The sequence below is a fragment of the Aegilops tauschii genome, chromosome 3 (genome assembly GCF_002575655.3).
Source record: "Aegilops tauschii subsp. strangulata cultivar AL8/78 chromosome 3, Aet v6.0, whole genome shotgun sequence".
Lineage (NCBI taxonomy): Eukaryota > Viridiplantae > Streptophyta > Magnoliopsida > Poales > Poaceae > Aegilops > Aegilops tauschii.
In genome coordinates, this window is record NC_053037.3 from 274,225,207 (window position 1) to 274,238,248 (window position 13,042).

General features: G+C 43.3%; 1 protein-coding gene across 2 annotated transcripts in view; it reads left to right on the forward strand.

Annotated features, from left to right (window-relative positions):
- LOC109767058 (uncharacterized) overlaps positions 1-12,543 on the forward strand; it is a 31,021-nt gene extending 18,478 nt beyond the window's left edge. For both annotated transcript variants that reach the window (XM_020325811.4, XM_073510406.1), the window contains 6 exons: positions 308-535; positions 10,556-10,647; positions 11,140-11,368; positions 11,456-11,812; positions 12,103-12,176; positions 12,268-12,543. In XM_020325811.4, coding sequence (XP_020181400.1) covers positions 308-535; positions 10,556-10,647; positions 11,140-11,368; positions 11,456-11,812; positions 12,103-12,176; positions 12,268-12,373 — 1,086 coding nt within the window. In that variant the 3' untranslated portion in view covers positions 12,374-12,543. The remainder of the gene's footprint in view (positions 1-307; positions 536-10,555; positions 10,648-11,139; positions 11,369-11,455; positions 11,813-12,102; positions 12,177-12,267) is intronic.
- The last annotated feature ends 499 nt before the right edge of the window (positions 12,544-13,042 follow it).

Sequence of the window (13,042 nt, forward strand, 5' to 3'; positions counted from 1 at the left end):
CTCAGTTTTCACAAACTGTTTTCCAGTCACTCTTTTTTTCAAATAAGAAAGACGTAGCAAGTGATGTTTGCATGGAGCACCACTTTATTTTATTTACCTTTGCACTAGACTAGTCAATGTGATTTCTTGTAAACTGCTTAGTCAGAAGTGGTTCCAGTCTTGTTCATTCAAGCTTAAACAGTGCACTGTTCAATATAGTATGCCGTAGTTACATTTAACCACAACTGGGAAGGGAACTTTTAGAATCAGCAACCAAAAACGTGTGTTTTCTTTAATATCCTATATCTGATATCACTCCTTCCTTCAGGCTGGCTATCATCTCAAGCAAACTGGCCCATACAGCTTTGCTTGTCAGAAACTTGGTCAGATATTAGTTCATATTTATGGCGAAAATGATACAGAGATGTTACCGGCAGTATTATTATCCTTGAGTGGTGAAGGAGGTTACAGAAAAAACTCAGTCAGTGGTTCTGGTGGAACTTTCAGCTTCGATAACTTATTTCCTAGGAGTTATTATCTCCGCGCTCTTCTTAAGGTACTTTGTTGTTATTCACACTCTCTGTTCTAGTTTGTACTGTACCACAGTTCTTCTAAATAATCTGAAATCTTCACATCAGATTTTACTAGTTTTCAACAATGTGTCTAAATATATCAGTGGGTTGTTCATATGTTAATATGACGTCATAAAATATTCATAATTATTGTCTTATTTGCTCGTAACATGTACTGACGTCTACATTTGAGTGACTTGACCTTGACCAAACTGCATCCTATTTCTTAGCTGTGAGTTTTGATAGCCTTCATCTGAAATAATATCCGATTCTCTCTAGGCCTCGAGTGAACTAACTTCTCAACATTTCTGACATACGGATATCAAAGAATAGGGAGAGATATATTTATAGTTCAAGCTTAATGTGGCGAGGATACAAAGGGTCACTTGGCTAAGAAGATACTAATTTGTAAAAATCAATGACTTGTTGATTTTTTAGTCTTCCTGATCTTTATTTGACTTCGTCACCAGGTAGACTTGCTCGCTTCACAATTCACACTCGAACTGATTGCAACAACAACAAAGCCTTTCAGTGCCAAACAAGTTCGGGTAGGCTAGAGTTGAAACCCATAAGATCTTGAACTCATGGTTTTGGCACATTTATAGCTAATTTCCACGAACCCCTGTCCATAGCTAATGGCTAATTCTTTGGTGATATTCTAGTCATTCCGATCTCTCTTTACTGACTCCTCCCATGTCAAGTTTGGTCTACCCCGACCTCTCTTGACATTATCAGCATAGTCTAACCGTTCGCTATGCACTGGCGCTTCAGTAGGCCTGTGTTGTATATGCCCAAACCATCTTAGACGATGTTGGACAAGCTTTTCTTCAGTCGGTGATGCCCCAACACTATCACGTATATCATCATTTCGGACCCAACCCTTTCTTGTGTGTGTTAGCAGTATTTACTTAGCTAGGGAGTAGTAGTAGGTCGGGTGGAGCTTCCTTAGTAAGGTAGTGTATGCATCTAGACAGCAGTAGTCAGTTTGGTTTTTGCATGTACCAGCAACTCAAAAAAAAAAACTGCTAGAGCTGCATGGTCGGTAGAACACTAGAATCAGACGGTGGTCGCCATTGCTCGTGCCCGGCTGAAACAAAGGAAGCTGCTAGCAGAATTTTGGGGGGAGGCGGTCACAACTGCAGTTTTCCTGCTGAACCGAGCCCCCACCAAAAGTCTGGCTGGCATGACACCATTTGAGGCATGGCACGGGAGGAAGCCCGCTGTCCAGCACCTGCACACCTTTGGGTGTGGTGTACCTCAAGGAGGTGCGCCCGCAGCTTTGCAAGCTCGATGACCGCAGCTCCGCCATGGTCTTCATCGGCTACGACGAGCGCGTTAAGGGCTATCGCGCATACGATCCAGTGAACAAGCGTGTCCATATCACCCATGATGTCATCTTCGATGAAGAGGCCGGCTGGGATTGGACGGCTGTCAGCTCAGATCCACCATGCAGCGACTTCATCATCACGAAGACCCAACAAGTTGCTCCTTCCACACCAAGTGCAGCTGCAGGGGGAGCACCTTCCCTTGTTCCTGCACCATCTCCTGCTGCACAGCCATCTCACCAAGACAATCTCCACAACCTATGCAACCTGAGTTTGTGTCACCATCGCCCAATGAAAACGAGTGGCTGGACGCAGCTCATGATGACACACTGTTGCACTACCGTGGCATTGCCAATGTGATATTCAGCAACCCTGTTCATGGACAGGCATCAAGCGAGCTCGTCAATGACACACTCTACCTTGTGTGTGAAGGAGAGTCAAGCTCCTTTGCCAAGGCTGAGCGCGACGCATCATGGCGTGCATCCATGAAGGAAGAAATGGATGCCATGGAGCGGAACAACACCGGAAGCTTGTAGACATACCACGCGACCATCGCCCAATTGGCCTGCGTTGGGTCTTAAAATTGAAGAACGAGGCCGGCGCCGTCGTCAAACAAAAGGCACGACTCATCGCCAAAGGTTATGTGCAGCAGCCCGGGATCGACTTCGATGAAGTCTTCACCCCCATAGCACACCTCGAGTCCGTTTGGCTTCTCACTCTGCTACCCATGAGGGGTGGCCTGTCCACCACATGGACGTAAAATCTGCATTTATATGCATTTATATGTTCAGGTTTCAGGATCAAGCATGTTCAATAGAGCTGAGTGCAGCAATACAAGCAACAACTTCAAGAAATCAAAACTATCCTGTGTTCAGCCCCAGCTCCCTTCTGCTCCTCTACTGTAGTCTATTTCTAACAGTGTGGCAACATATCCATCTCAACAAGCGCATCTCTGCTACACCTAACCGTTGCATGTCGCCTTTTAGTTGGCCAACATTCAACACCAGACAACATCGCAGGTCGAATCACTGTTAGGGGTGCAAAGCGGCGTCCCGCCAAGACCCGCCAACAACCGAAGCTAGAACAAATTGAACTAGCACATTCCGATCCAGCTAGAACTAACTTTTTCTCTTCCATACGAAGCGGGACGGGTTCGGGCGCCGCTCTGCACCCCTAATCACCGTCCTATATAACACGCCTTTTAGCTTTTGTGGTACACTCTTGAGTTGATGACTTACATCTTCATCGATATCACCATCCTTCTGCAGCATTGGCCCCAAATATCGGAAGGCGCCCTTTTGAGGTACCACCTGCCCATCAAGGCTAACCTCTTCCTCATGATGCCTAGTAGTACTGAAACCGCACCTCATGTACTCGGTTTTAGATCTACTAAGTCTAAAGCCTTTTGATTTCAAAGTTTGTCACCACAGCTAACTTTCTATTAACCCTTGTCCGACTATTGTCGACTATCACCACATCATCTGCGAAGAGCATACACCATGGGATATATATCCTTGTATATCCCTTGTGACCTCATCCATCATCAAAGCAAAAAAGATAAGGGCTCAAAGCTGATCCTTGGTGCAGTTCTATTTCAGTTGGGAAGTCATCTTTGTTGCCATCACTTGTTTGAACACTTGCCACAACATTATCATGGAGGTCCTTGATAAGGGTAATGTACTTTTGTTGGGACTTTGTGTTTCTCCATAGGCCCACCACATGACATTATGTGGTATCTTATCGCAGGCCTTCTCTTCTCCAAGTCAATGAACACCATACGCAAGTCCTATTGCTTCTTGTATCTCTCCATAAGTTGTCCTGTCGAGAAAATGGCTTCCATGGTCGACCTCCCGTGCATGAAACCAAACTGATATTTTGTCATGCTTGTCATTCTTCCTAAGGCTTCGTTCGTTTAGTCCCCACCCCCGCCGGGATCGGAGGGTTTTGTCTCGAACCCCGTTGGTTTTACCCTTGCAGGGGTTGGACCCCCGCTTAGCTTATATGCATATTTGGTTAAACCCGGACGGGTTTATTTGCCATCCACCCCCCCCCCCCCCCCCCCCCAAAGCGCAGGGATTCCACCGGGTTTTGAGCCATTTCTTCCTCCGCGTGGAAGAAAACCACGTCTCGTCTCGTCTCGAAAGAAAAAGGAGAAGAGGGGCGGCGGCAGCGGGGAAGGAGCCGGAGAGATGAACTCAAACCTCCATTGAAAACCGGCTGCTGCCTTCTACCTCACCTTCCTCTCCCCAGCAGTAGATCCTCGGCGCGACCCTCTTCTTCCATCCCGACATGAGCTCAAAGGCGATCTCGAGGTGCAGCGGTGCGAGCACGGCGGCGCCCGCAGCGACCCCCATCTTTGGCGTCCGCTCCTCCCAAAAATTATCTTGCCATCTTCTTTCCCCTCTCCTTGTCCTTAATTTCTATTCTTCCAGCTCGTCTGCCAAGAGAGGTATAAACGAACAACTATACGTAGACAGGGATTATGCAGGAAAGGATTAGTGGGGATTGGGTGACGGGGTGGGGATCACCCAAACCCTAGGCGGATTGAATCCACTAGGGGATTGGATCCCCGACGACCGAACAAAGCCTAAGTGGTTCTCAATGACTCTCCCATAGCTTCATTGTGTGGCTCATAAGCTTAATTCCACAGTAATTAGTACAACTTTGAACACCTCCCCCCCCCCCCCCCCTTGTTCTTGAAGATTGGTACTGACCTACTCCGCCTCCATTCTTTGAGCATCTTGTTTAACCAAAAAATGAGGTTCAAAAGCTTAGTTAGCTATACTATCACTATGTCTGCAAGGCTTCTCTACACCTCAATTGGGATAAAATCAGGGCCCATCTCCTTGCCTCCTTTCATCCTTTTTAGAACCTCCCTAACCTCAGACTCTTGGATTCGTCACACAAAACGTCTGTAGGTATCATCAAAGGAGTCGTCCAGCTCAATGGTAGAGCTCTCATCCTCCCTATTGAACAACTTGTTGAAGTGCTCTCGCTATCTATGCTAGATCTCTTCACCCTTCACCAGAAGCCAATCTGCTCTATCCTTGCTGCATTTGACTTGGTTGACATCCCTTGTTTTCCTCTATTGGATCTTGGCCATCTTATACATGTCCCCTTCGCCTTCCTTCGTGTTTAAACACTGGTAGAGGTCCTCATATGCTCGACCCCTTGCTTCATGATGAGGAACAATAGATGAGAAAAAAAAACACATGCTAGTTCTGTTTGGCTACTTCTAGATACTTCCACTCTAGTGTAGTATTTATTTTCTTTTCTTTAGCTTACCACCTGCTGTTTCTAGAGTTCTCTAGTTATAAGTAGCTGCGAGTAGAATGGTGAATCCTAAATAATGTTTTCTAGAGTGCCAGCTTTAAGTAGAAGTATGTGAAGGCTTCCCAAAGCCCTATAAATAGAGGGCCTCACCTCTACTTTATAACCAGACGATGTACCCACACCTATAATAGAACTTGTTGTTCTTATCTGAGATCTTGGAGTAGATCTTGTGCTCTAGGAGTTTTTGATTGAACTCTTGCTGCCATATCGGCCTACATTCGCCTCTAGAGCGATATCTAGCACAACACGTTGAAGTTGTTCCTTCAACACTTGTGCTGTACACATTGTAGCACCAAGGTGGAGTTGCTCCTCCACAACCTTTGTGCTGCTTCAGGTGGCATCAGCGTCAGGTTGACCCATAATCGTTCTTGCTTTCCTCTTCGAGAGCAAGCTGCAGCAAGCAATGGAGCAATTGGAGGAGAGGATGGATGTTGCAGAACAACAAATCAAAGAGCTGCATGAAGATCTTAATCGGAGATTTGACCACCTGGTTGGGATGATAAGAAAGGGTGTCCCCCCTACTGCCAATGAAGGAGATTCATCTAAAGAAGAAGATGTTTAACAAAGAAGGAGAGGTAATCTTGGAGCAAGACTGCCACAACAACGTGTTGTTCAACGTGCTTCAAGGAGGCCAATTTATGTTGAAGCTTTTGAAGGTGAAGAATATGATGATCCCCTTGAAGAACCTGATCTCTATGCTTATTGGAGAGTACCAAACCCTACATATGCAAGGGATACATACAAGGTGAAAGCTGGGATCCCAACTTTTAATGAAAATACTGATATTGAAGGGTGCCTTGATTGGTTATATGAAGTGGAGACTTTCTTTGAGGTCATGGAAGTTCCGGAATATCGTAGAGTTCCTTTGGTCGCGTACAAGCTGAAAGGAGGAGCCGGTGCATGGTGGCATCGTGTTCAAGAAGAACGCAGGTTGAGAGGAGAACCTCGTGTGAGAATTTGGCGGCAAATGAAAAGCCTTTTGAAAGGGAGATTTTTACCAGCTGATTATGATCAGATCCTATTTATCCAATTCTAAAATTGTGCTCAAGGAAATATGACTGTTTCAGATTACACGGAGGAGTTTCTAAGGCTTCAAGTGAGGTGCAACCTTGCTGAAACTGAAGATCAACAAGTTGTAAGGTACATCAATGGTGTCAATGATGCTATTCAAGATCGATTGATGATGCAACAAATCTGGTCCATTGATCAAGTACAAGCTCTAGCCTTAAAGGCCGAGAGGTTTGTGAGGACAAGAAAGACAACTAAGACTCCATATCCTCCATATTCTCATACCGAAGGCTTGTGTAGGGATCACCCTAATAGAGTGGAAGAAAAGCCCGCTCCACCTAAGGCAAAACAACCAATCCCGAAGCAAACTAGAGGCAAGGGTAAGTCCAATGAAGGCCCAGAATGATATAAATGTGGTGAAGAGGGACACATATCTAGCGGTTGCCCACAAGGGAAATTCGTTAACGCAACTATCCATGATGGTGAAGGCGACGAGGAAGAATACTTGAAGATGTAGGGGGACAAGAGGTTTGTCAAGAAGAAGGTGAAGAGGTGTATGTGTGATTGAGCGTCTCTTATGTTTCACACCACAACCTGACGACACACAACGGAAGAAAATATTTGAGAGCAAATGCACGGTGAATGGCAAGGTATGCAAATTAGTGGTTGATAGTTGCAACTGGGATAATCTTATCTCCCAGAAGTTGGTGAACCATTTAAAGCTTGAAACCCATGATCATCCAAATCCCTACACTATTGGATGGATCAAGAAAGGAGTGAATACGAGGATCACCAAACAATGCAACTGCCACTTCCTTTGGGCAAGCATTATCGCTCAAATGTGTTGTGTGACGTAGTCGATATGGACGCGGACGCCAGCCATGTGGGAGACCTTGGCAATTTGGTGTGGATACTGCACACAAGGGCAGGGAAAATTCTCACTCTTTCATTTGGAACAAGAGAAAGATCATTGTTCTACCAAATAAAACTGATCGTAATATCTCTAAGGAGGAGGGGAAAAGTATGTTAACTATCTCCCACACCTCTAATGAGTGTATGGAAGACTTGAAGGAGGCAGATTTGTGTGCTGCACTTATAGTAAAAGGAGAAGAGCACGTGGTTGTTGAAATTCCAGCAAAGGTACGTGGCTTATTAGCAGAATTTTATAACATACTTGGAGAGCCACAAGGCCTGCCACTGATGAGAGGAATTCAACATAGAATCGACATAATTCCGGGAGCAAGTCTTCCTAATCTTCCACACTATCGAATGAGCCCAAAAGAGCATGATATATTGAAGTAGAAAGTGGAGGAATTGCTGCAGAAGGGGCAATTCGAGGAAGTATTAGCCCATGTGCTGTACTAGCCCTGCTCGCGCCAATGAAAGATGGTTTCCTTGGCGCATGTGTACGGACAATAGAGCCATTAACAAGATCACTGTAAGGTATAGGTTCCCTATTCCCCGTTTGGATGATATGTTAGATCAGCTTAGTGGAGCAAGAGTGTTCACAAAGCTGGATTTAAGAAGTGGATATCATCAAATCTGTATCAGACCCGGGGATGAATGGATAACAGCCTTGAAGACAAAAGAAGGGTTGTTTGAATGGCTAGTCATGCCATTTGGACTCTCAAATGCAAACCTTTATGCACTTGATGAATCAAGTCCTTTGACCCTTCTTATCCCACTTTGTTGTGGTCTATTTTGATGACATCTTGATCTATAGCAAGGATGAGAACGAGCACTTTGATCACATTCGGAAGGTGCTAGAAGTACTAAGCGAAAATGAGCTCTACGTCAACTTGAAGAAATGTGTTTTCCTGCAAACACAACTTCTTTTCCTAGGATTCGTCATAACATGTGACGGTATTCGTGTTGATGACTCCCAAGGTTGAAGCAATCCGAGAATGGCCAACTCCAAAGACCATTTCTGAGGTAAGAAGTTTTCATGGCCTTGCAATTTTATATAGACGATTTGTAAAGAATTTCAGCACTATCATGGCACCAATTACGGAGTGCCTGAAGAAAGAAGTTTTCATGGCCTTGCAATTTTATATAGACGATTTGTAAAGAATTTCAGCACTATCATGGCATCAATTACGAAGTGCCTGAAGAAAGGAAGTTTCAATGGACAGAAGCGGCTGAAACTAGTTTCAATGAGCTCAAGCAAAAACTCTCACAAGCTCCTGTCTTGGTGCTACCTGATTCCAACAAGACTTTTGAGTTGGAGTGTGATGCAAGTGGAGTAGGCATTGGAGCTATTCTATCTCAAGAAAGGAAGCCCATTGCTTTCTATAGTGAGAAGTTAAGAGAAGCTAGACAGAAATGGAGTACCTATCAACAAGAATTGTATGCCGTTTTCAAAGCCTTGAAAACTTGGGAAGTTTATTTGCTGCCTAAAGAGTTCGTTGTATATAGTGACCATCAATCCTTGAAGCATTTTAGAAATCAAAAGCATGTTGACCGCATGCTAGCGAGATGGGCAACATATCTGGAGAGGTTTAACTATCTCATCGTGCATAAATCTGGGACAACTAACCGAGTGGTTGATGCTTTGAGTCGTCGTGCATGCCTCTTGACTTCTTTTGAGGCTGAACTTCCAGGCATGAATCAAATAAAGGAGTTGTATCAGAATGATGAAGACTTTGGCCATGTTTGGGTGAAGCACATCAGGGGCCAACCATTAGGTGACGACTATTTGGTGCAGGATGGCTATCTCTTGAAAAATGATCGTTTGTGCATCCCAAGAAGTTCTTTGTGTGACAAACTAATTAGAGAACTCCATTCAACTTAGTGGCCATGTTGGAAGTGGTGAACAAGTTTATGGGTAATCCGATCTGTTGCATTTATGGAGAAAAAAAGGGAGAATGGGATTTGGCTTTATTTCCTGCAGAGTTCTCCTACAATAACTCCAAGCATAGATCCACGGGAAGGAGCCCTTTTTCCATTGTCTACACTAAAGTTCCAACACATGTGGTGTACCTGGTGAAGCTACCATCAAAGGGAAACTCAAAATCAGCATTGTCCTTTGTTGTTAATTACACTGGGTTATTTGAAGAGATTTGTGGTGCTTTGGAAGCACAAAATCAGTAATATAAACAACTTGCTGATTGCAAAAGGAGGCCAAAATCATTTCTAAGTTGGTGATAAGGTTATGGTCTACCTCCGAAAAGAGAGGCTGCCTTTAGGTGTTAAGGGGAAGCTTAGGCAACGAAGGTATGGGCCCTTCTCTATCACGAGGAATATAAATGATATGTGATAGATCTTCCAAGCGACATGGGCATATCCAACACTTAAATTCTGCGGACTTGACTCTCTACCATCCAGAAGAAGTGCTCTACGACGATAACTCGAGGGCGAGTTCCAAACAACCAGGGGAGAATGATGAGGAACAATAGATGAGAAAAACAAAACACATGCCAGATCTGTTTGACTACTTCTAGATACTTCCACTCTAGTGTAGTATTTCTTTTCTTTTCTTTACCCTACCTACTGTTTCTAGAGTTCCCTAGTTATAAGTAGCTGTGAGTAGAATGGTGAATCCTAAATAATGTTTTCTAGATTGTTCCAGCTATAAGTAGAAGTATGTGAAGGCTTCCCAAAACCCTATAAATAGAGGTCCTCTCCTCTACTTTGTAACCAGACGATGTACCCACTACCTATAATAGAACTTGTTGTTCTTATGTAAGATCTTGGAGTAGATCTTGTGCTCTAGGAGTTCTGGATTGAACTCTTGCTGCCATATCGGCCTACAATCGCCTCTAGAGCGATATCTAGCGCAGCACGTTGAAGTTGTTCCTTCAACACTTGTGTTGTACACATTGTAGCAGCAAGGTGGAGTTGCTCCTCCACAACCTTTGTGCTGCTTCACTTCACTCACAACTCGTTTTGCGGTGTTTGCCGCCTTGGTACTTCTCTATGTTGTCTGCACCCCTATCTAGGTGTAGGCGTTTAAAACTGTCTTTCTTCTCCTTAACAGCCTTCTGGACAACATCGTTCCACCACTGGGCATCTTTAGTTTCACTTTACTTCCCCTCACCCCAAACTCTTCTGAAGCCACCTTTAGAACGGAAGTCGCCATCGTCATCCACATATTGTTTGCATCACCTCCTTCCTCCCAAGGTCCCTCCTTAATAACCCTGTCCTTGAAAGCCTGAGCTGCATCCCCTTGAGTTTCCACTACTTTCTGAGTTTTTTTTAAAGCTGGGTGGGCATATAATGATAGTTATGTTGGCACACTACCAGATATGTCATATACACTGCACAACATAACTGTAATTGGGCATCATATACAAGTTTATTGGTTGGAGAGCCCTTGATGGTTTGGTGGTTTTCTTGTAGGAATATAAATTTACTCCATCAACAGTTGCTATTGATCTCAATTCTGGAGAGTCTAGAGCGGTTGAGTTCCGTGCAACCCGTGTTGCCTTCAGGTTTGTTTGATTTTTAACATATGCAATTTGATTTGCATGCATGTTCTAATTTGTTCCCATCTTTTGCCATCTATTGAAAGGAACCATCTCACAGTCTGCAGATAATTCATGCACATATATTTGAGTATCAATTAGGCTATGTAATGCTCACGAGATGATAACATATATACCATTGAGAAATTTTCCAGTTCTAAAGAGGCCACTCAAATAATCATGGTTATGCCCTCATATTTAGCTGTATGCACACAATAGGAGTAATACATTTAATATTACTAGTGTTATTCTGGGAAATGTAACTTTTATACTCGGTATGAGTGCTGAAGTGCAGCAGTGGACCTACCACTAATGTTTTTGAAATTATGTTTCCTGCATGATTCCCACATGACGCGAATGTGCTCACGAAGTTCTAAATTAATCAATATAGCAGTTCTGGCACACGCTTTTTCACTAAACCAATTTTATGCTACTACCTAAACCTGCTTTTCAATGTAGTGCCATGGGTTCTGTTACACTGTTAACTGGCCAACCAAAGGAAGGTGTTTTTGTTGAAGCTAGATCTGAATCAAGAGGTTATTATGAGGAAGCTACTACAGATTCTTTTGGTAGGTTCCGCTTGAGAGGACTTGTCCCTGGCTCATCTTACTCAATAAGAGTAGTTGCAAAAGATAATCTCAGGTTGGCAGCAGTTGAGCGTGCTTCACCAGAATCTGTATCAGTTGATGTAAGTCACTCTTGATGTCCTTTGTGCACATTTGCGTACTGCAATCTTGTCACTAATGACAGAGGCACTGCTCTTTTTTTTAATCAGGTCGATGAGGAGGACATCTCTGGTATTGGTTTTGTGGTTTTTGAACGCCCAGAAGCAACAATTTTGAGCTGTCACGTGGAAGGAAATGACATTGATATGTTGCAGCCACATTTATCTGTTGAAATTAGATCAGCTGTTGACCCTTCTAGAATAGAATCTGTAGTTCCTGTTCCTCTTTCCTACCACGTCGAAGTAAGAAATTTACCCAAAGGAAAGCATTTTGTTCAGCTTCGGTCTGGCCTTCCATCACATACCCATATATTTGAATCTGAGTTGGTTGAAGTTGACCTAGAAAAGCAACCTCAGATTCATGTTGGTCCTCTTAAATATAAACTGGAAGAGCGGCATCACAAACAGGTAACCTTTTTCATGCACTTGCGTCAGCATTGCATCACAATGACATATACTTTATTTGTTTGTCTTCTCAAACTGGGAAATTTGAGGTAAGAATTGAAGAAATTAGCTTTTTGAAACCATTCCTTTGCCTGTCTGCAAATGAATGATACAGTAGAAAATTTCAAGGTTTTATTTAACCAGAACCAAAGATATCTTTGTACTCCATGCATTTATATGTTTTGTTGTTGGAAAATCTTTAACGTGTTCCTAAATTTTGTGTTTATGTATCATCTAATTGCTATCTCTTGCAGGAACTGACCCCAGCCCCAGTTTTTCCTCTTATTGTTGGAGTTTCTGTTGTTACAGTCGTGATCAGTATGCCAAGGTTGGTTGCTATATCATGACCAGCCTCTTTATGTAAACTTAAGTAATCATGGTTGTAGGAACTGCTTTTATATGATATCATGATGCCATAGGCTGAAGGACTTGTACCAGAGCGCTGTAGGAATGACTTCCCTAAGTTCAGGAAACACACCGAGCAGAAAGGAACCACGGAAGACAATACTGAGGAAGAGAGCCTGAAACATATGATCCTGACTAGGTGTGGAGAATTTGAACTTACACGTCAGGATTAGAAAGTAGCTGTTTCCTTTCTTCCCAATGGGTAATTTTGCAGATGCGGAAGCTAACAGTTAATAGTTTGTATCATTGTTGACTAATACAAATTTTGTCTCATTGTTGGTCATTGAGAATATCGTGTGATGGTAGTATTATACTCCCTCCGCCTGATTACTTGTCTAGATACGGATGTATCTAGACACGTTTTAGCGCTGTAGGAATGACTTCCCTAAGTTCAGGAAACACATGGAGCAGAAAGGAACCACGAAAGACTATTGAGAAAGAGAGTCTGAAACATATTCCTGATTAGGTGTGGAAAAATTTGAACTTGCACGTCAGGATTAGAAAGTACTCCCTCCTCCTTATAATGTAACACGTTTTTTCACACTAGTGTAGTGTCAAAAAGCATCTTGCATTATGGGACGGAGGGAGTAGCTGTTTCCTTTCTTTCTAATGGGTATTTTGCAGATGAGGAAGCTAACAGTTAATATAGTGATCTAAGCTGTTTCCTTTCTTTCTAATGGGTATTTTGCAGATGAGGAAGCTAACAGTTAATATAGTGATCTAAACATTCTTATACTCCTTCTGTCCCATAATATAAGAACTTTTTGACACTAGTGTAGTATAAAAAAT